This window comes from Prionailurus viverrinus, chromosome A2, assembly GCF_022837055.1.
Source record: "Prionailurus viverrinus isolate Anna chromosome A2, UM_Priviv_1.0, whole genome shotgun sequence".
NCBI lineage: Eukaryota > Metazoa > Chordata > Mammalia > Carnivora > Felidae > Prionailurus > Prionailurus viverrinus.
The window spans coordinates 1,855,818-1,875,895 of record NC_062562.1 but is presented as its reverse complement, the minus strand read 5'-3'; the positions used below and the strand labels follow the sequence as shown (position 1 = coordinate 1,875,895).

The following is a 20,078-nucleotide window of genomic DNA, read 5'->3' as shown; positions in this document are numbered from 1 at the left end:
GTGTGCGGAAGATGGGGGGCCCGGCAGGGGGGCCAGAGTTAGGAAGCCCCGCCCCGCGTCCAGGGGACGGAGCGCCCCGTGGGCGCCGGCGCTCTTTGCTGCCCCCTGCCGTGCTGGGCCAGCCCCGCCTGCTCGGGGTGGCGTGGCTGCAGACCCCAGCCCACCCCAAGTTAGTGTCCGTGGGCCTAGGGATAGCAGGGGTCACCATTTCACTAAGCACTTATTAGGCGCCAAGGGTTTTACGCGCACGACAGCATCTAGCGTCTCCGTTAATCCGGAGAGGGGGTCCCAACGGCCCCGGGGACGGCCGGGGAACGGGCACCCACAGTGGACGGCCCACCGCACCAGACGTTACGGGTCCGGGGTCCCGGCCCGGCCCCGTCTCTCCCTGAGCAACTTTAGAAAAACTTTTCTTTTTGTTTACTGTTATTATTATTTTTTTAAATGTCTGTTTATTTTGACAGAGAGAGAGCAAGCAGGGGAGGGGCAGAGAGGGAGGTGGACAGAGGTCCAAAGTGGGCTCCACGCTGTGAGCGCGGAGCCCGACGTGGGGCTTGAACTGGCGAGCCGCGAGTTCATGACCTGAGCCACCCTGGAGCCCCAGAAAACCTTTTCCTCTGTCTCAGCCTCTACTTCCCCACCTGAAGGTGGGGGGTGGGGGGAGGCTGGGCTCCCTGGATGCTGGGGCCCCTTCCTGCCCTGACCTCCCCCAGGTGCCTCCTCGTCCTCTGAACCACTGGGCACCGGAGCCCCACCGAGTCAGAAGGAAACCTCCATAATCACTAGAACAGAAGTAGATCACGTTTACTGAGCTCTTTCTGACACCTGCCAGGTGTGTTACTCCATTGTTATGAAGCTGCACCCCTGTGTCCTTGGGCAAGTGACTGAACCTGTCTGTGTGTTGGGGGCTGCACCTGTAGGAGGAGGTGTCCACCCCACAGGGTTGCCCGGAGCGTGGACTGCGTTTCCACACGTGAAGCGCGTGGCCTCGCGGGCCGCCAAAGAGTAAAGGCTCAGTAAGTGGGAGTGACGAGGGGTGGTCCCGGGAGCCTGGTCCAGCCCACGGGCTGGGGCTCTTGGAGCCATGGGCACGGGGCGCAGCGGGCGGGCGGGCCACTTACAGGAAGAGGTTCTCCATGATGTAGTGGTAGTCGGGGGAGCTGCTGTCCGGGAGGAAGCAGGCAGCGAACACGATGATGGCGTTGAGACCCTCGCCGTAGTACCCTGGGGAGAGGCGGCCGGTGAGTGGCTCGCGCTCCGAGCTGCCCCGGGCTCCCCCCCGGGCTCCCACGCCCTCGCCAGCCAGCCCCTTCCTTCCCGGAGGGCACGGCTCTGAGTCGTGGGAGCTCTTGGGGAGCCGCAGACCCCTGATCGGCCTGCCTTTGATGGGGACACCGGGCTTAACGCCCCTGTGTCTCGGATGAAGAGACTGAGCTTCAGAGGGAGCCTCTGATGACCCCCGGTCGGCCCGGCTGGAGCCAGGGGGAGCTCGCGGGGTGCGGTCTCACCTCCGTGGGTCACTACCCTCATGTAGGGTCGGATCATGTGCAGGTCAATCCGGTGTTCTTGTTCTCCGATGATCACCGTCCGCCAGAGGCGCCCGTTGGTGGCACCGCCGTCCTCCACTGCGCCGTCCCCAAACAGATCTGCGCTGTCACCGGGCATGTTCTTCGCGGCGGCCACCGGGGTGTCATCTGGAAGCCAGCCGGGGGGGTGGGGAGCAGAAGGGACGTCTCAGTCCAGACGTTGGGTCCCAGCCTCCCGCCCCGGCCCCCTCTGCCTCCGCTGCCTGTGGACGCGTGACCCTCCTGCTTCCCCCGTGACCTTGCCCACGTGCTTCTCCCCGCCCAGAGGCCCTGCTCGTCCACTTCCCCCCCTCCCCCCGCTCTCCCTTCACGGCCCGGCTCAAATGCCACCTTCTCCAGAAAGCCTGGCTTCCTAGACCACTCTGTGGGCTTGGGGCTCGGAGCCTGTGAACGTGTCTGTCTGCTTCATCAAACCGCGAGGGCGCTCAGGGGCACGGGCGCTCTCATTCTGTGTCCTCCTTGGAGCCTGGCACACGGAGAGACGATGCGGCCTGGCACCGGGACCCCCTGCACGCTTGCCCGGCCCCTAGCGACACACGCGGCTCTCCACGGCCCGGTCCTCCTCCGCCTCCCGTGTTTCATCCAGCCCTGACCCCTCCTTCCGGCGCGTCCTCTACCTCAGCCGCCAGAGGCCCATCTAAAACCCCTCTGGGGCGACAGGAATAAACACAACGACGAGAGAATCCCACAAATCACCGCACACGTGTCGGGTGGCCTAGACGAAACGGCTAAATTCTAAGAAACGCGGGGCGCCTGGGTGGCTCAGTCGGTTAAGCGTCTGACTTCGGCTCAGGTCATGATCTCACGGTCCGTGAGTTCGAGCCCCGCGTCGGGCTCTGTGCTGACCGCTCAGAGCCTGGAGCCTGTTTCAGATTCTGTGTCTCCCTCTCTCTCTGCCCCTCCCCTATTCACGCTCTGTCTCTCTCTGTCTCAAAAATAAATAAACGTTAAAAAAAAAATTAAATTCTAAGAAACGCACAAACCACCAGAACTGACTCAGGAAGAAACAGAAAAACGGGGTAGACCCGTGACGACAGGGCGATTGGATCAGGGGTGGAAACTCCCTCCCTCCCTCCCTCCAGCCCGCCGAGGGCCGGGTGGCTTCGAGGCCGAGTTCCAGCCAACAGCTAAACAGGTAACGCCGATCCTTCCCCGTCTCAGCACTGCACACGTTCGGGGCGTCCCGGGCGGGCATCCTGGCCGCCCCACTCAGTGCCAGGAGCAGCCCCAGTGCGACGGCCCCAGACGTCCCCAGACGCGGCCCTGTGTCCCCTGGGGCAGGACCGCCCCTCGGGTGAGCCCCTCTGCCCTGTCCCAACATCTCACCTTGTTTCTCTCACAGCCCTGAGCACCAGGGGCGATCAGCTTGTGCGTTTTGGCTTTGGTGCCTCGCGTCTGTCTCTCTGGCGACTGTGCTTGGGGCTGGGCACCCCCTCTTCCTGCCACATCCCCGCCACCCGCCCCGCACCCCAGTCAAGATCTGCTCCCGAATACATGCTCCCCAGACAGCTGTGCCATGAGTTGGAGGCACTTCATTTCGGACGTGGTCACCTTTGAGAATCACGGGAGAGCCACGCCCCCTGGAAAAACCCTCAAGTCCTCAAGAAAAACGGGTGTGGGGTCGCAGCGGAGGAGGGACCCTCCCGGGGCTGTTCCGTGAGCCCTGGGTTGGAGCCCCTGTCCCAGCTGAGCCCGTGGGGAGCAGCCCTGGGCCTCACCTTCCCACTCCAGCTCATTGCCATTTCCCAGAAACTCCAGCGAGTCGGTCTCGTCCGGGGTCTCGATGTCGTCCACGTTGATATCGAGGTCATCAGGGGTGTCCAGGAAGTCGTCGGACAGCAGGGAGCCCTCGCTCTGATCCAGCGAAATGTTGATCTCGGGGGCGACCAGTGTCTTCCGCTTACGATGAGCTCCATTGAAGTTCAACGTGTTGGGAGGGGCTGTTTGGAAAACGGGAGAACAAAACAACTGTGGCTTCTTCCTCCTTGCTCCCCCTGCCCGGTTCCTGACCCGGTGAGAGGTCTGCCCCACCATGTGGTTGCAAGTCAGGCGACATCCCTTCCGGACAGGTTCATGCCACGCCCTTGCCGCCTGGACGTCAAGGGCGGGCGCCTGGACCTCGCTGCTTCCCGGCTCTGTGACCCCGCAGACGGAGACTGACTTAATTTTTACCGGCCGCTAGGTGAGACTCGCAACGGTGAGTCAGGTCAGGGTCACACGGAGGGCCTGCCCGGCTCTAGACGGTGGGCCTGCCGACACCTGTGATCACTGTTGCCTTCCGGATGGGGCTGGCAGAGGACACCCACGTTCTGCTTTTCAGCTCTCAGTGATGTTCACCTCCGTAATCGCTGAAGTTTACCGATCACATCGCACGGGCCAGGCCCTCTTCACAGCTACCCCCCCCCCAAGCGCTTTCCTGTTTCGACTTTGCGATATCCGCACAAGGTGAGTTCTGTTATTGTCCCTTTTACCGGGTGAGCAAACTGAGGCACAGAGGGATCTCTCTGGAGCTGGTCAGAGTGGGTATGCCTCATGGTTTGAACTGCTTTTTCCTGAAGACTCTCAGCTGAAACTCTGGTCTCCTTGTATGAGGTGGTCTCCCCCCCCCCCCCCCCCCCGCCCCAAGCTGCCTCCAAGGGGTTAAAGCTGATCCGACAGCTAGCTGAGCAGGGCTAGCCCCTGACGGAGGTTGCCTTACGGCGGGTAAGCCCCCAGATGCCCCCAAGCCAGCTCAAGGGAGACAGGTTGTTCTTCCAGAGACCTTGGGAACTCTCTCCCAGAATCGTCAGCGGACGGAATCATCGGTGGACAGTGAGGACAAAATAAATGAGCCAATAGGAGAGCCCTGCCCCTCTCTCGCCGGATGAAGACATCCATCCACACGTAATTCAACGGACAAGCTCCTTTCCCTTTTTGTCTTTGAATTTCTCCAGCCCTAAACCACGGGTCAGAGGTGACCGCCTCAGGACACACACTGGGATATAAATGTGTGCTTTTGCAGAAAACGGTAAAAACAAAATAGTCATGGGGCACCTGGCGGGGGCGGGGCTCAGTCGGCTAAGCGTCTGACTCTTGGTTTCGGCTCAGGTCATGATCTCACGGTTCGTGAGTTTGAGCCCCGTGTCGGGCTCGGTGCTGACAGCCTGGAGCCTGGGATTCTGTCTCTCTCTCTCTCTTTCTGCCCCTCCCATACTTGCACTGTCCCTCTCTCTCTCTCTCTCTCTCTCTCAAAAATAAATAAAGAGGGGTGCCTGGGTGGCGCAGTCAGTTAAGCGTCCGACTTCAGCCAGGTCACGATCTCGCGGTCCGTGAGTTCGAGCCCCGTGTCGGGCTCTGGGCTGATGGCTCAGAGCCTGGAGCCTGTTTCCGATTCTGTGTCTCCCTCTCTCTCTGCCCCTCCCCCCTTCATGCTCTGTCTCTCTGTCTCAAAAATAAATAAAATGTTAAAAAATTTTTTTTTTTTTAGGGGCGCCTGGGTGGCTCAGTCGGTTAAGCGTCCGACTTCAGCCAGGTCACGATCTCGCGGTCCGGGAGTTCGAGCCCCGCGTCGGGCTCTGGGCTGATGGCTCAGAGCCTGGAGCCTGTTTCCGATTCTGTGTCTCCCTCTCTCTCTGCCCCTCCCCCGTTCATGCTCTGTCTCTCTCTGTCCCAAAAATAAATAAACGTTGAAAAAAAATTAAAAAAAAAATAAAGAAAATCGAATAGAATTTTCACTAAAAAAAAAAAAAAAATCTGATGGAATTTGTCCTGCCAAATTTCAGACTTGCTGGGACTGACGATCCCTTTCTTTCCTCCTGTTTCTGCTTTTCGGAACGAGGACATCTATCCCATGCCTGTCCCACCATCATATTTTGGAAGCAAATAACCTGCCGGGGTTTCACGTGTTCACAGCTGAAGAGGAATTTTGCCCTGAGTCTTCTTCCTCTTATGGCCCTCAACTGATTAGATGAGACCCATCCATATTAGGGAATGCAATCTACTCTACTCAGAGTCTAGTCATTTAAACGTGAATCTCATTGAAAGAGTGACTCTCAATGGAAACCTCTAGAATAATGCTTGACCACATCTCTGGGTACTGTGGCCCAGCCAAGTGGACACATAAAATTGACCACCAAGTCTCTCCATCTCCTTAACTAAATGTCATTTGCGAAGTCCCTTCTGCCATGTGAGGGACATTCACAGAGTCCAGGATTAGGATCTGGATATGCTTTGGGGGCTGCGATTCAACCAGTCACACCTAGGAAGAGGGGTATGGTTATCGCACACCTCTCGTTTTCCAGAGGTAGGAAACAGAGCTCCAACACAGTCAGGGGACTTGCCCAAGATCACCCTCTGGGGGTGACAACGACAGGCAGAGTCCACGTGCTCAGGTCAGAAGCAGGCCCAGTACTCTAGGGGGACCAACCATCCTGAGTGGCCCCAGAAAGCTGGGATGAGCTGGTCTTAGCTCTTACTGCTGTGTGATATCAGGGGTGCGGCTGTCCCTCTCTGGTCAGTGCATGGGGGAGACGCAGGCAGAGTGGGCCCCCCCCCCCCCCCCCCCCCCAGCAAGACCACATGAGGGGATGCCACTGAGGAGAACACATGTTCAGGACAGTTCCTCTGGCTGTCCTGGACCCCCTGTCCCCAAATTCTGGGGCTTTGGGTCCTCAGAGCCGTGAGCCTTCCTGAGCGCTTAGGACAGCAGAGCCCTCCAGGGCTGACTTTGCGCCTGGCGCCCCCGGGGCACTTAACACATGTCACCTCATTTAATCCTGGCAGTCCCCCTTCCGCGGGGAGCTCACGACTTGCATTTAATAATAAGGACTTGGAGGCACAGAGAGGCCGGGCAACCAGCTGAAGGGTACACAGCAACACCACATGACTCGGCCGCGCCTCTCCCCCCTCCCCCCCCCCCCCCGCACCCCCAATGGTCGCTTTCCCTCCAGGCCTCGCGCAGAAGGTCCCCCTTCCCTGACGGTCCGCCTCGGACATTTCGACAGCTACGGCCTCAGGCAGAGCGGGACCTGGAAACAGCGTGCCTGTTTTTGCGCCCGTGGAAACTTACAGGACGTGTCTTCCGTGGGGCTGCCAAGCGGGTCCATCCCTGTCTCTTCCGGGAGTGGCCTGCGGACCCAGCAGAGAGCAGGTATCAGTCACCAGAGCACGGAGTGCAAACAAACAGCATGGACAAGACTGGGGGGGGGGCGGTCGGGGGAGTCCCTGGGTGTCTTTTAAAGTAACGCCACCGACCGTGCGTTTGTGCCCCTTGATGCTTGGCCGGGCATGGATTTGCAAAACCAGGCGGTTTTTTCCTGGCAACGCCTGGACCGCTTTGGGGCGCTCAACGCCGGTGCATGGGACCCAGGCGCCCCGGCTCCTTTGCTCCCGGCGAAATACTCCATCCCGGGAGGCAGAAGGTCTGCAGAGAGCCCGGGGCCGCCAGAGGCCCTCGCTGCAGGGCGTGCTGACTCAGGGAAGCGCTAATTCACCTCTGCAACTCAGCAGTGCGGGCTCAGCCCAACGGGGAGCCGGGGAGCCGTGGGGAGAGGAGGGCGATGGAATGCTTCCTCCTTTCCTTTTCAAAGCCCTTCGCTCCCTCTGTCTGTTCCTCTTCCTTTCCTGCCCCCCCTCCCCCCACTCACAGAACATCCAGGCGCGGTGGCGGGTCTGGGAGGGGAAGGATGAACGGGAAGTTGCTTTGGGGTCATACAGGTCAAAGGTCAAACTGGAGCAGACACAAAGGAAATGAACGCGTGCGTCCACACAAACACCCACACTGCAGGGGTGCCTGGGGGGAGGGGGGTTCAGTCACTTAAGCGTGACTCTTGACTTCAGCTCAGGTCAGGATCTCACGGTTCGTAGGTTCGAGCCCTGGTGTCGGGCTCTATGCTGACAGCATGGAGCCTGCTTAGGATTCTCTCTCTCTCTCTCTCTCTCTCTCTCTGCCAAAAAATAAATAAGCTTAAAAAAAAAACCCTACACCCCAGTGTGATATGATTCACAGTAGCCACAAAGTGGAAACACGCCGTGTCCATGGATGGGTGAAGGGATATGTGTCCCTCACGCACCGGAAGGTCACCCGGCCGCGAGCAGGAGCGAGGCGCCCACACCCGCTGCCCCCCAGGAATGGACCCCGAACACACGACGCTCAGGGAGGGAACCAGACACGAGAGGCCACACGGGGTGTGAGTCCACGTGCGTGAAACGTCCAGAACAGGCCCGTCCACGGACGGGAAGGGGGCTCGTGGGGGCCGGGGGTTGGGGGGACAGCTGATGAGGCCGGGGTTACTTTTTAGGGAGATGGAATGTGCTGGAACTTGATGAGGTGACGGTCGCACAGCATTGTGAATGTACCAGACGTCACTGAATCGCGCACTGAAAACCGTTGATCCTGTGCTATGTGAATTTTCCCTCAAAAGAAAGCCACGCCTTGAAGAAGGACAGACGGGGGCTGAAGAGTCAAGTCACACGCCTGCCCTTTGGTCTTGTCTGTAGCTGCCACCCTTGCTCCCAACACGGGTGACTCCTGAATGAGTCCAGGGCCCCAGAGCCCAGGAGAGACACCAGCCCCCTGCCAGGTGACCCCCAACTGCAGACTGACGGCTGAGGCCCCGCCTCTAGCCTTGTCCTGCCCACACAGCACTTAAAAGCATCTGAAATTTGCGGCCGAGTCAGACGTGACACAAATATTTCGGGTTTCCGTCTTCTCTTCAATTACGGACCTGCCCTCTGTGAGTGGTAACAACCCCCCAGGAGCTGAATGTGGGCCCCTCCCGCTCACCCGGGGGCCGGACTTTTGCTCTGGTTCCTTCTGTCACGTGCACCTGCCCGCCCAGTGCCCATCAACGTCTGAGGCGTCAAATCCTGGTCTAGACCGAGCCTGAACCCTTACTTACCCCATGGACAGGGCCCTCGCTGTGTGCCGGGTTGGAATGTTCGCGGCACGATCTTATTTCCTCCCCACAGCAACCCTCGGAGGCAGGTAGGAGCCCATTGCACAGGGGAGGAAACTGAGGCTGGCCCCACAGGCTGCAGTCAGAGAAACTACGCGGTGGCCAAGCTGATTCCAGTCATTGCCCTCTACTGCCCCCTTGTGCCTGGTCCGCACATGTGCACCGACCCCAGCGGGGGTTTTTTGCAGCCCAGGATGTCCGGTTCTCATCAGGATGTGATTCAGCCTCCCAACCCTGGGCGGGTCCACATAAAGCCTACCTGGGCCCCTAACCCAGCAGGATGTGGCCCAGCTGCAGCCGAAATGTCAGGGTGGGGAAAGCATCCAGCTCCTTGGTGCAGACTGGGAAACTGAGGACCCGAGGGAGAATTTTCCTTCAGTTCACAAACGTACGTTAGGTGTCTGGGCTCCGGGCTGCCTACAGCAGGAGCCAGGACACATGCTCGGCCAGGCTGCAGCCACAGTCTCCGTGCTGCCCTGAAGGTTTCTGGTAGACGTGTTTGCGTCCAGCAGGTGGCGACTTTAAGCACGAGACCTCCCTCCACAATAGGGGTCTCACACAAGGGAAAGGCATCGAGGTTTCCCCGGGGAAGAAACAACTCTGACTTGACTTCTGCTCAGGTCATGATCTCGCGGCTCGTGAGATCAAGCCCCGCATCGGGCTCTGTGCCGACGGTGGGGAGCCTGCTTGGGATTCTCTCTCTCCCCCTCGCTCTCTGCCCCTCCTCTGCTCATGCTCGGTCTCTTTCAAAATAGATGAATGAAGTTAAAAAAATTTTATTTTATTTTATTTTTAATGTTTATTTTTGAGGGAGAGAGATCTCAAGCGGGGGAGGGGCAGAGAGAGAAGGGGAGACAGATTCCAAATCATTCTCTGCGCTGAAAGCATGGAGCCCAATTAGGGGCTTGCACTCCCAAATCGTGAGATCATGACCTGAGCCGAAGTCAGATGCTCAACCGACTGAGTCACCCAGGCGCCCCCCTAAAACTTGTTCAAATAAAATACTTACGTACAAAATAAAATAGAAAATATACAATATGTTCTATACTTTACGTTACATGTAAAAACACACAATTATACATACGATTATATGTAATTGCACATAACTGCATATATAACAGAAAACATACACTAGCATAAGGTATTAATCAAGAATATGTAAATTAATGGGGTTCCTGGGTGGCTCAGTCGGTTATGCATCTGACTTTGGCTCAGGTCATGATCTCACGGTTTGTGGGTTCAGCCCCACGTCAGGCTCTGTGCTGACAGCTCGGAGCCTGGAGCCTGCTTCGGATTCTCTCTCTCTCTCTCTCTCTCTCTGCCCCTCCCCTGCTCGAGGTCTGTCTCTCTCACTCTCAAAAATAAACAAACATCGGGTGCCTGGGTGGCTCAGTCGGTTGGGCGACCGACTTCGGCTCAGGTCATGATCTCGCAGTTCATGAGTTCGAGCCCCGCATCGGGCTCTGTGCTGACAGCTCAGAGCTTGGAGCCTGCTTCGGATTCTGTGTCTCCCTCTCCCTCTGTGCCTCCCCCACTCGCAGTCTGTCTCTCTCTCTCTAAAAATAAATAAATATTAAAAAAATAAAAGAATATGTAAATTAATAAACATGGTAAACAAATATAACTTATGTGTAAATCTACAATTCTATAATATGACATATTATATAATTGTCATAATATGATTTTAAATATATGATTAATAATACATATCATACATGTAGAGAATGGAAAGCTATTGGTTCTGTTTCTCTGCAGAACCCTGACTGATACAAGAGAGGAGAGAGGTAAACACTGAGTAAACAAACAGTTGGAGGAAGCAGAAGGTGATACCTGCAACAAAGAAAATAAGAAAGAAGAGGGAGGAGGCGAGGCACAGTAGTGGCAGTCAAGGAAGGCCTCTTTGAGGAGGTGACTTTAAAAAAAATATTTTTAATGTTTATGTTTGAGAGAGACAGCATGAGCAGGGGAGGGGCAGAGAGAGAGGGGGGACAGAGGATCCAAAGAGGGCTCCGCACCGACAGCGGTGAGCCTGATGTGGGGCTCGAACTCACCAACTGTGAGAGCAGGACCTGAGCTGAAGTTAGACGCTCAACGGAGGGAGCCACCCAGGCGCCCCCAGGAGGGGACTTTTGTGTGGAGAGAAGACTGGGGGAAGGGCCTTCCATTTGGGCAGAGGCCCTGAGGCCGGAAGATGCTTGGTGAGTCCTAGGAACAGACCAGAAAGCAGAGAACTTCTCCTGAGTTGGAGAAGCCGACTGAGCAGGCCTCCAGGCTCCCCGGAGAAGAAGCCCGCTGTTTCCCAACAGGCCCCACCCCCGCCGCCCACAGGGCTGCGGCTTTCAAGGCCAGGTGGAAGCTTGCTATTTCCCCAAGTCCCAGGAAGGGCCCATTTTGTGCAGAGCTGAAGCCTCTCGGGTAAACTCAGAGCGGACCCGGATGGCTCCCGGAAGCATAGAGCTTGCTTACCTACAGTGGGCAAGCCACCTGCAAAGTGGGCTTTCTTTAATATGCAAGGTGCACCGAATGACTTTCATCTTTCTGTGCTGGGTTGAATTCTGTTCCCCTCCCCCAAAAGATAACTCAAGTCCTACCTCCCAGCACTTGGAATGTGACCTACTGGCAACAGGGCCATTGCAGATGTAATTAAGAAAAGATCAATTTAAAAAATAATCTTAAAAAGGGGCGGAGGGGGGCGCCTGGGTGGGTCAGTTAAGTGTCTGACTTCGGCTCAGGTCATGATCTTGCGGGGCGTGGGTTCGAGCCCTGCTTTGGGCTCTGTGCTGACAGCTTGGGGCCTGGAGCCTGCTTCGGATTCTCTCTCTCTCTCTCTCTCTCTCTCTCTCTCTCTCTCTCATTCTCTCTGCCCCTCCCCTGCTCGAGGTCTGTCTCTCTCACTCTCAAAAATAAACAAACATGGGGTGCCTGGGTGGCTCAGTCAGTTGGGCGACCGACTTCGGCCAGGTCGCGATCTCGCGGTCCGTGAGTTCGAGCCCCGCGTCGGGCTCTGTGCTGACGGCTCAGAGCCTGGAGCCTGCTTCCGATTCTGTGTCTCCCTCTCTCTCTGACCCTCCCCTGCTCATGCTCTCTCCCTGTCTCAAAAATAAATAAACATTTAAAAAAATTAAAAATAAATAAATAAATAAACATTAAAAAAATTTTTTAATAAAAAAAGAAGAGGCCATACTTGATTAAGGTGTCCGTCAGTCCAGTGAGTGTTGTGCTTATGGGAAAAGGGGAATTTGGACACAGACGCGGGACGGGTGAGGATGTGGCAGAGACGGGAGAGATGTGTCCATAAGCCAGGGATCAACCAGGGTTGCTGGCCACACCAGAAGCTGGGAGAGGTGGGAAGGAGTCTCCCCTTCAGGGGCAGCAGGGCCCTGCTGACACCTCGATTTTGGATTTCTGGACTCCAGAAGTGTGAAAGCATACATCTCTATTGTCTGAGGCCACCCAACATAGCAACCCCAGGAAACTCATGTACCCCTGTGGTATGAAATCCAGATCTCTCACCTGGGCATCCCACCAGGATGTGGCGCCGGTGAACCCTCCGACCCCATTCTCACGACCTAGCGGGGCTCTTGTGCCACATTCCCCATCATGCCAAGGCCTTCCTTGCCCCAGTGCCTTTGCACATCTCACTCCTCTGTCTAGAGTAAATTTGCTTAGCCTTTAAGGCTGGGTCAGTGTCCTCCAGGAGGTTCTGACTGAGTCTGGCCTCTACCCCACCCTGCACTCTGCCCCAGAGCCCACCACGAGCACTCAGCCCGTGGTCCGTGTGCTAATCGCTTGCTTCCTGGGCAGACTGTGAGCCGTTGAAGGGGAGGAAGCGCCTCTTCCTATCTTGCTTTGGTGAGTCACAGGCCAGCCCTCAAAGAAGTGGCTTGTGGAAGGACAGGGGGAAGGAAGGCACATCACATGAGTCGAAGAGGCACAACCCAGAAGGCCTGTCAACCTGATGCAGCTCTACCCTCAGATTCTAGCCTCAGGGTTGAGGTTTCTCATGATGTGAAACAAGAGAATTGGGAATAGACTTTGACCATGCCTCCTGCTCCCCCCTCCCCCGCGCCCCGCCCAACCTGTGCTCCAAGGGCATCAAGCTTGGGCACTGCTTGCCTCAGTCTCCCTTCAGGGGCTTTCCCAGTCTCTGTTTCTGCCTGACCAAGGCCGCTTCTGGTGCGTGGCAACCACAGAATCTCTTTCCAGGTAGAGGCATGCTTTTCTGATAGCCATATGACACCCACAAAGCTCAGGCAAGGGAACCAGAGGGGATACTTCTGTGGGGCCTAAAAAATTATTTCTTGGCAACTCTGGTCGTTCTTAGATGCCCAGACAAATAAATGTACCCTTTTTCCTTCTCTGCAATTTCCAACACCTCTGTCCCTTCCTGTCACTCCTGTCTCCCCCAGCACCATTGTCTTCGGGAGGGTCAGAAGGCCTGGGGTGGTAAGCAGAACCATGGACAGCGGCACCACAGCCGCCCTCCTCCCGCCCCCCCCCCAGCAGCCTGACTCCACCCTAGCAGCCCTGACTCCACCCCCAGCAGTGCCGACTCCACCCAAAGCAGCCTAGACTCCACCCCCAGAAGTGCCGACTCCACCCCCAGCAACCTGACTCCACCCCCAGCAGCCTGACTCCACCCAAAGCAGCCTAGGCTCCACCCCCAGCAGCCCAACTCCACCCCCTGCAGTCCAACTCCACCCCCAGCAGCCTGACTCCACCCTAGCAGCCCTGACTCCACCCCCAGCAGCCTGACTCCACCCAAAGCAGCCTAGACTCCACCCCCAGCAGTGCCGACTCCACCCCCAGCAGCCCTGACTCCACCCCCAGCAGTGCCGACTCCACCCAAAGCAGCCTAGACTTCACCCCCAGAAGTGCCAACTCCACCCTAGCAGCCCTGACTCCACCCCCCAGTAGTCAGCTGTGTTTTTGCAGACTGAATTGTGTCTCCCCTGCCTCCCTCACCCCTGCCAATTCAAACATCTAAGGACCAACCGTCAATACGGCTGTTTTTGGAGATGGGGCGTTTAAGAAGGAATGAAGGTGAACTGAGGTCCTTCGGGGCCTTGATCCCATCGGGCGTGGCCGTATAAGAAGGGGGAGAGACAGGAGCAATCTCTCCACACGCATGCACAGAGGAAAGGCTACATGAGGACACGAGAAGGTGGCTGTCTACAGGCCAGGGAGTGAGCCCTCACCGAACCCACGGATCTAACTTCCAGCCTCCAGGGAGGGGAGGAAGTGTCTGTGATATTCTGTCTGGCAGCCCAAGCCGACTGAGACAGAGGAGGAAACTAGAAGAGACGAGCCCAGCGTGGAGAAGGGCGGGGCTGAGGACGGCAGAAATGCTACAGCCGGTCGGGGCCCACGACTCCTGCACACATCTTTTGGGACCTGCTGAGGTGTGTGCAACACAAAATTAGCTCTGTGCGTGTGCTGGGCTGAGGGAGAGAGGCAGAGAGAGTCAGAGGAGGAAGGGAGAGACAGAGAGACACAGAGAGAGGGGAGAGACACAGGAGGGAAGGAGGGAGGTGGGAGGGAATGATAAAGCAAAAGGAGTGAATTGTTAGTTGGTAAATCTGGGGAAAGGTTTACAGTTAGCACTTAGACCATCCTTGTAATCTTTCCTCAAAGTCTGAGACGACATCAGAATAAAAAGTTACAAAGCAACAGAACCCATAGCCACTTGCTAGTGGAGGGAAAGGCGGGCTGAGATGCCAGTCAGACACCTATCCCTGCACCTGCCTCTTCTGACCTGTGAGACTCTGGTCAAGATTCCCCCTCAGCTTTTCTTCTGCCCCTCAACCGGCCTCCACTGGCCTCAGGGCCTTTGCACATACTGTTCTCGGAGCTTGGAATACTCAGGACCCACCCAGAGTCTCCTTCCCCTGTTCGTCCCTCTTCATCCTTCACAGCTCGGGGTCAGCACCCTCTCCAGCCTCCCCAATCTCTCCAACCTGGTCAGACCCCACCTGGGCACCCTCCAAGCACCATGAACCCAGCTTCAACTTTACGTTGGGTTGTGAAGTTTATGAGGGAATGGCCTGCCCCTGCCCCAGAGAAAAGGCCCCATGAGGGCATCTGTCTTGTTCTCTACGTGTCCTGAGTGTTTTGCCCAGGGCCTGGCATACAGCTGGTGCGTATCATTACAGAGAATGAATGGAGAAATAGGGCAGAGAGAGCTACATCATCTCTGGGCTGCCCTTTGGATCCTTAAGAACCTGCAGAAGGGCGGGAGACAAGGAAGATGCTACAAGGTCATGGCAGCGGGAGGGGCTGCGGGCACAGGGCAAGCACTCTGACACCCTGGGGAGGCTGGAAGACGCCCCCGGGAAGGGGACCACTGAGCTGGAAGGAACAGAACCGTGGGTTGTCCGGCACCAGACAGAGGTGCTTATGTGGAGACGCGGCCGGGTGCCGAATGAAGGAGCTGCACTCACTCCTCCCATGGCGGGGAAGGCAGAAGCCTTGGCAAAGGGCTGGCTCACGTCCCGCGGCGGCACAGCAGGGCCACTGTGCCGCAGACACTGGGCTACTGAAAAGGGACAGCGACCCTCTGCAGCTGGGAGAAACTCACTTAAAAATCATAGTTGCAGCTGCCCCGTTTTGTCTCAACAAGGGGCTTAGGAGAGGGGGTGTCTTTTAAAAGATCAGGGCGGGGGGCGTGCGAGTGAACGAGATACGGCGAAGAAGCGTCTAGGGTGGGGGGCAATGTATTTGGACAGCCCTCGTCATCTAGAGGGCCCATCCCGGCCGCCTTGCCCTGCGCGCCTCAGAGAATTCTTCCAGCAACTCTGTGAGTGAGGCATTATCGACCCGATTCACAGACAGGACAACTGAGGCACGAGGAAGCCCTCGGCACCCTCAGCCACGGGGATCCTCTTTTCTAGGGTGAGCACCCTCCCTCCTTCGTCTGTTCCTTTCCAGACAGTTATATAATGAGCTCTCGGACAGCATCCCCTGGGGCAAAACCCTTGCACTAAAGGAGGGCAGAGATGCACTTCGTGTCCAGCCATCGGACTAGGGGAGCCTGTGCCGACCCGTGTTTTCTCTTACCCAACACCACCCAGCAGAGCGAAGAGAGGGACACAGGCCTGGTGGCTCATGCGTCCTGGCACTGGAGGCCCACGGCTTCCTTCCTACCCGGTTTCTTATTCCTACCAGTGGCCGTCACCCGCTCAGCCGGTGTCTCCTGAGTGCCGACTGTATACCAGAATCTGTCTTTGTGCTGCCGGACGACAGCGATCCAACCAAAGGCCCCTGCTCTCGCGGGGCTCCATTTGGGGGGGGGGGGGAAACAGACCACACACGAGATACGCATGGACAGTATTTAGGGTATTAGGCTCACCGCAGGGGCTGCTGTGACAAATGACCACACACTTAGGGGCTTAAAACGACAACAGATTCATTCTCTTTTGATTCTAGAGGCCAGAAGTGAGTCTGAAGTTGGTTTCGCTGGGCGGCAGGCAAGGTGTGGGCAGGCCTGGCTCCTTCCAGAAGCTCTAAGGGAGAATCTGCTTTTGTCCCCTTTCCAGCTTCCAGAGGTGCTCCTCCCCCTTGGCTCGTGGCCCCTCCCTCCTGTGACACCAATCTGTCACTTCCGTCGCCTCTGCCCCTACTCCTGAGTCCAGTCTCCTGCCTCCTCTCAGAAGGACCCTGGGACGATATGGAGGGCTCACCTGGATAATTCAAGGTCATCTCCCTCTTTTCAGATCCTTGGCCTAAACACGTGCAAAGTGTCTTTGCCCCAGAGGGGCACATTTTCAGAGTCCAGGGATTAGGACACGCTGCTGTGGTGGGGCGGGGGGCAGGGGGGGGGATCCATCTTAAATAATTCGGCAAGTATTCATTACGTGCCCGGCGTCCCCCAAGCCCCACCTCAGAGAGGCGGTGGGCACCCACCCCACCCCCGCCCCGCCCCCAGCAAGGGCTGACGCAGCAATGGGGAAGCTGTACCTGGGAAGGCCTTCGTCCTGCCATTCTTCCTTCACGTCCACGTTTTCCATCCGGAGCGTAGCTTCAGTGGTCCCCATGGGAACACAGGAGAGGCGCGCTGGCTTGAAGCAGAGCTGAGTCCTGAAGGAGAGCCACGTGGAGGTTTTACTGGACAGTCATCGTAATAACAACCACCGCCCCCCCCACCCACGTGTGGCACCTCAGATCGATAAGAGTGTTGGATCCATTATTATATTGAATCGTCGCCCGGCCCCATGACGCAGGTGAGAAAACAGAGGTGTAGAGGGCTGGTGACATCCACGTAGGTCTGGAGTTGGGACCCAGGTGAGAGCTGAGCCCCCAGATATAAGCGCCCTTCGCTTCGAAGCTCCAAAGTCCATGGTCCTTAGGGCTCATCATCCCTCCCTTACCTTGGACTTAAACTGGGCAGCAATAAATCCAATTAAAATAATTTATACTAAAGCGTTAGTGACTGATATGCTTAAGCTTCCTTGCTGGGACCGACACTTTCAAACCCTACCTCTATCTTCTCCAGGCTACCTGCCTTGCCTCTCTGTCCCCGAATAAAGAAGCAAATCCTGACAACCTGCTGGGGCCAACGAAGGCAGTGTGGGAAGAGACTGGGGCTAGAAGTCGGGATCATAATTCTTATCAAGCACAAAGCTCAAGTTTTGTTTTTATTGTTCTGAGGAGCTGGGGCAGGATGGCGGACAGCATGCTAGACGGTGCCTTAACAGCTGGGCTGTCTGGAGCAGTCAGAGGTGCAGAATGAGGCAGAATTGGGGTCCACCCTGAGGCATGCAGGACTCCACCACTCACCCCACCCAGCCTCAGTTTCCCCATCTCCAAATTAAAGAGCTGGACTAGAAATCATCTTTACAATACCCTTGGGGCATAACCTTCCAGGATCCTGTAACTCAGTCAACACCATGGGTTCTGTGCCTTTAAACCAGTGGCTTTCAACTGGGGATAATTTTGCCCTCCCCCTCCCTGCCAAGGGACGCTTGGCAAGTCTGGAGGCATTTTTGGTTGTCACAACGTGGGGAGGGGGCTCCTGGCCTCAAGGGGGTGAGGGTCAGGGATGCTGCTCAACCCCGCTAGGCGCGTGTGCAAGCTGGGCCCCCAGGACCGAGAATGATCCAGCCCCAAAGTCCACGGATCTGAGATTGAGAAACCCTGTCTTAATCGCATGCTTGCGAAAGGTCCCCGGGCAGGGTTTGACAGTCCTTGTAGAGGGCCCGCTGCGTCTTTGCATCCCATCCTCCAAGCAGCTCCTGGGTTGTTAGTCTCACACGCCAGCACCAAAGGTCCCTGCCCCCAGCCCCTCACCCTTCCAGATGCCACGGTGGCCTCTCGCTCGGCAGAGCTGGTGCATGGCTAACGGTTTGGGTGGGTCATCTGAAGCCCCTGGAGGTGGGGGTCTGCATTTGGGGTTGTGGGACAGAGACGAGGACCCAGAGGGAGCCTGGGCCAGGAGAAGGCCAGGCAGGGGGGAGGGGTGGCTGGCTAAAATTAGACACCCTCCCTGCCCCCACCAACACACACTTGGGAAACAGTGTCCCACCGGATTCTTGTCGCTGCTCTGAATGTCGTCATCCATTCATGGAGGAGGGACAGTAAGACGCAGTACGCAAAAAAAAAAAAAAAAAAGAAAGAAAGAAAGAAAAACCTCTTCCTGATGCCTGGGGTGATAACCACCACCCAGGACCTTACTGCAAGGGGAAGTTCTGGTCAATGGAAATTCATTTCCTTTCGGAAGACAGGGGTGTCTGCCTGGTTTTCCTCACCCCAAGCGGGCGTGACCTCAGCCCCCCGGAAGGACGCCCCCCAATCCCACCCACAGCGGAGGCGCTGGACCCACGCAGGCCGGGGCCACAATCCTGTACAGGTGGCGTGTGGGTCCTGCGCGCTCCTGTTCTAAGATCCTGACTTGACTCTGAGGGAAAATGAGGCAAAGTGAGGGGCAGCCGAGAGGTGTGCCTTTGCGCTGGGGCGCTGAATCCTCAGTGCATGGCGTCCAGGTGCAGACAGAGGGGGAGGGATCCGTCTTCAACCTTCTCCCTGCCTCCCCGCCCCGCAGGCGAGCCTCCGCGTACACATCCATCAAGTCTGTCTGTGTCTGTCTCTCTTTCCAAATCCGCTCACGGTGTTATAAATAGACAATGCACAGAGGTGGGGCGTGTACATTTGGGTCTCTTAGGAAGCGTCCCAGAGAGAGGCTGAGGGTTTTATCAGCCTAATCTCCAAGCGCGTCCCGAAAATGGTGCATCCCCCTGCCTTCCAGGTGAGCGGTGGGCACGGAAGGCGGGCTCTGGGTGTATATGCCCGCGGCTGCTTTCCCTCGGCTTCGGGAGACAGGGCTGTGCTACCGTGCAGAGAATCCCAAGACCGTGGGTCTCGGCTCCCAGCCGCCCCACCTGCCCGGAGGGGGTTTGCAACAGCGGATGTCTCCGCACAGGCAAACGTGCCCGGGCAGGGCCGGGACGAGGAGAAAGGGGACTCACCTCCGCGGCCTCTGCGGGTTACGCGCAGACAAAGGCGAGCCCCGCGCCGACGCAGCCGGACATCCCTCGCCTTCCGAGTGCGGTCCCTGGGCCTTCAGAGCATCCGAGGAAGGTGCGCGCAGCGGCGGACTCTGCACGCAAGGAAGGTCACCCGGAGCAACGTGGCGGCGCAGACGGGGGGCGCTTTTGTCCGGAGGTGGGGAACGGACGCAGTTCGCAGTCAGCCGGCTGCCCCTCGCCCCGCTGCGAGCGCGCCCCCTCACCGGCACCGGCGCCCGGCCGTGCCTCCGAGGTGTTTTCTTCCTGCCAGCTCGCAGCTGGCGGAGGCTCGGCTGCCTTAAGACAGTTAATTATGCTGCTTTTGTGTGCAGGGTGGGTGGGTGGGGGCAGGGCTGACCGAAAAGCACAGCCCCCTGCCAGAATCCGGTGCTCTCCATTGGCTGAACGGGGAGTGTTTCCAAGGGCCTCACCGGGGGCAGAGGCGGAAATGATTTCCTGATGGCGCATCACGGATTTAAAAACAAAACAAGGAGCAAACAAACAAACAAACACAGGACGGCGGTGGCCTCATTCCTTACATTAGGAAGGAGGGGGGGAAAGCGTCCCGAGGACCACGTTGCGTGAGGCCCCCAGCCGTGTGCCAAGGACCCGGCCGCGTGCTGGGGAGGCAGGATCTTCCCGGCCACGCTTGCTCGGGCCACCGATGGAAAGGCGCCCCCTACAGTTGTGCGCTCAGCGGCCCTGCCCTGGAGGACTCCAGCCTGACAGTATAATAGTATCACGAGTTGCAGCTTCTGAAATTAGAAGGAGGTTTGGACCCTGGCTAGGCGGCTGCCTAGCTGGGAGACACGACCGCGTAGGTGACCTTCGCCGCCGGGCCTCAGTTTCCTCACCTGTGAAATGGGAACATCATGGTACTGGCGTTTCGGCATTCAATGAGATCGTGTGGGAGAGCGCTTAGCACAGTGCCTGGAGAACGCTTCGCTACCCGTTTCTCGCCCTTGCTGTGTCGGGTTTTAGACCTGTAGCAGAGGCCGAATGGTGGTCCCCACAGGATATGGCAGCTCTTATCCTGACCCCTGGAACTTGGGAATATG

General features: G+C 57.4%; 1 protein-coding gene across 3 annotated transcripts in view; it reads right to left on the bottom strand.

Annotated features, from left to right (window-relative positions):
• Positions 1 to 19,260, bottom strand: part of ATCAY (ATCAY kinesin light chain interacting caytaxin) — a 30,808-nt gene extending 11,548 nt beyond the window's left edge. The window contains exons 1-6 of one of the 3 annotated variants that reach the window (XM_047825468.1): positions 18,982 to 19,260; positions 16,478 to 16,597; positions 6,634 to 6,692; positions 3,305 to 3,526; positions 1,509 to 1,694; positions 1,122 to 1,224 (exon numbers count right to left, since the gene is read on the bottom strand). In XM_047825468.1, the coding sequence (XP_047681424.1) occupies positions 1,122 to 1,224; positions 1,509 to 1,694; positions 3,305 to 3,526; positions 6,634 to 6,692; positions 16,478 to 16,554 (647 nt within the window). In that variant the 5' untranslated portion in view covers positions 16,555 to 16,597; positions 18,982 to 19,260. Of the gene's footprint in view, positions 1 to 1,121; positions 1,225 to 1,508; positions 1,695 to 3,304; positions 3,527 to 6,633; positions 6,693 to 7,057; positions 7,119 to 8,464; positions 8,496 to 16,477; positions 16,598 to 18,981 lie in introns of those variants that run through there. The other 2 variants (XM_047825479.1, XM_047825487.1) reach the window with 2 other exon arrangements.
• Between the last annotated feature and the right edge of the window lie 818 nt (positions 19,261 to 20,078).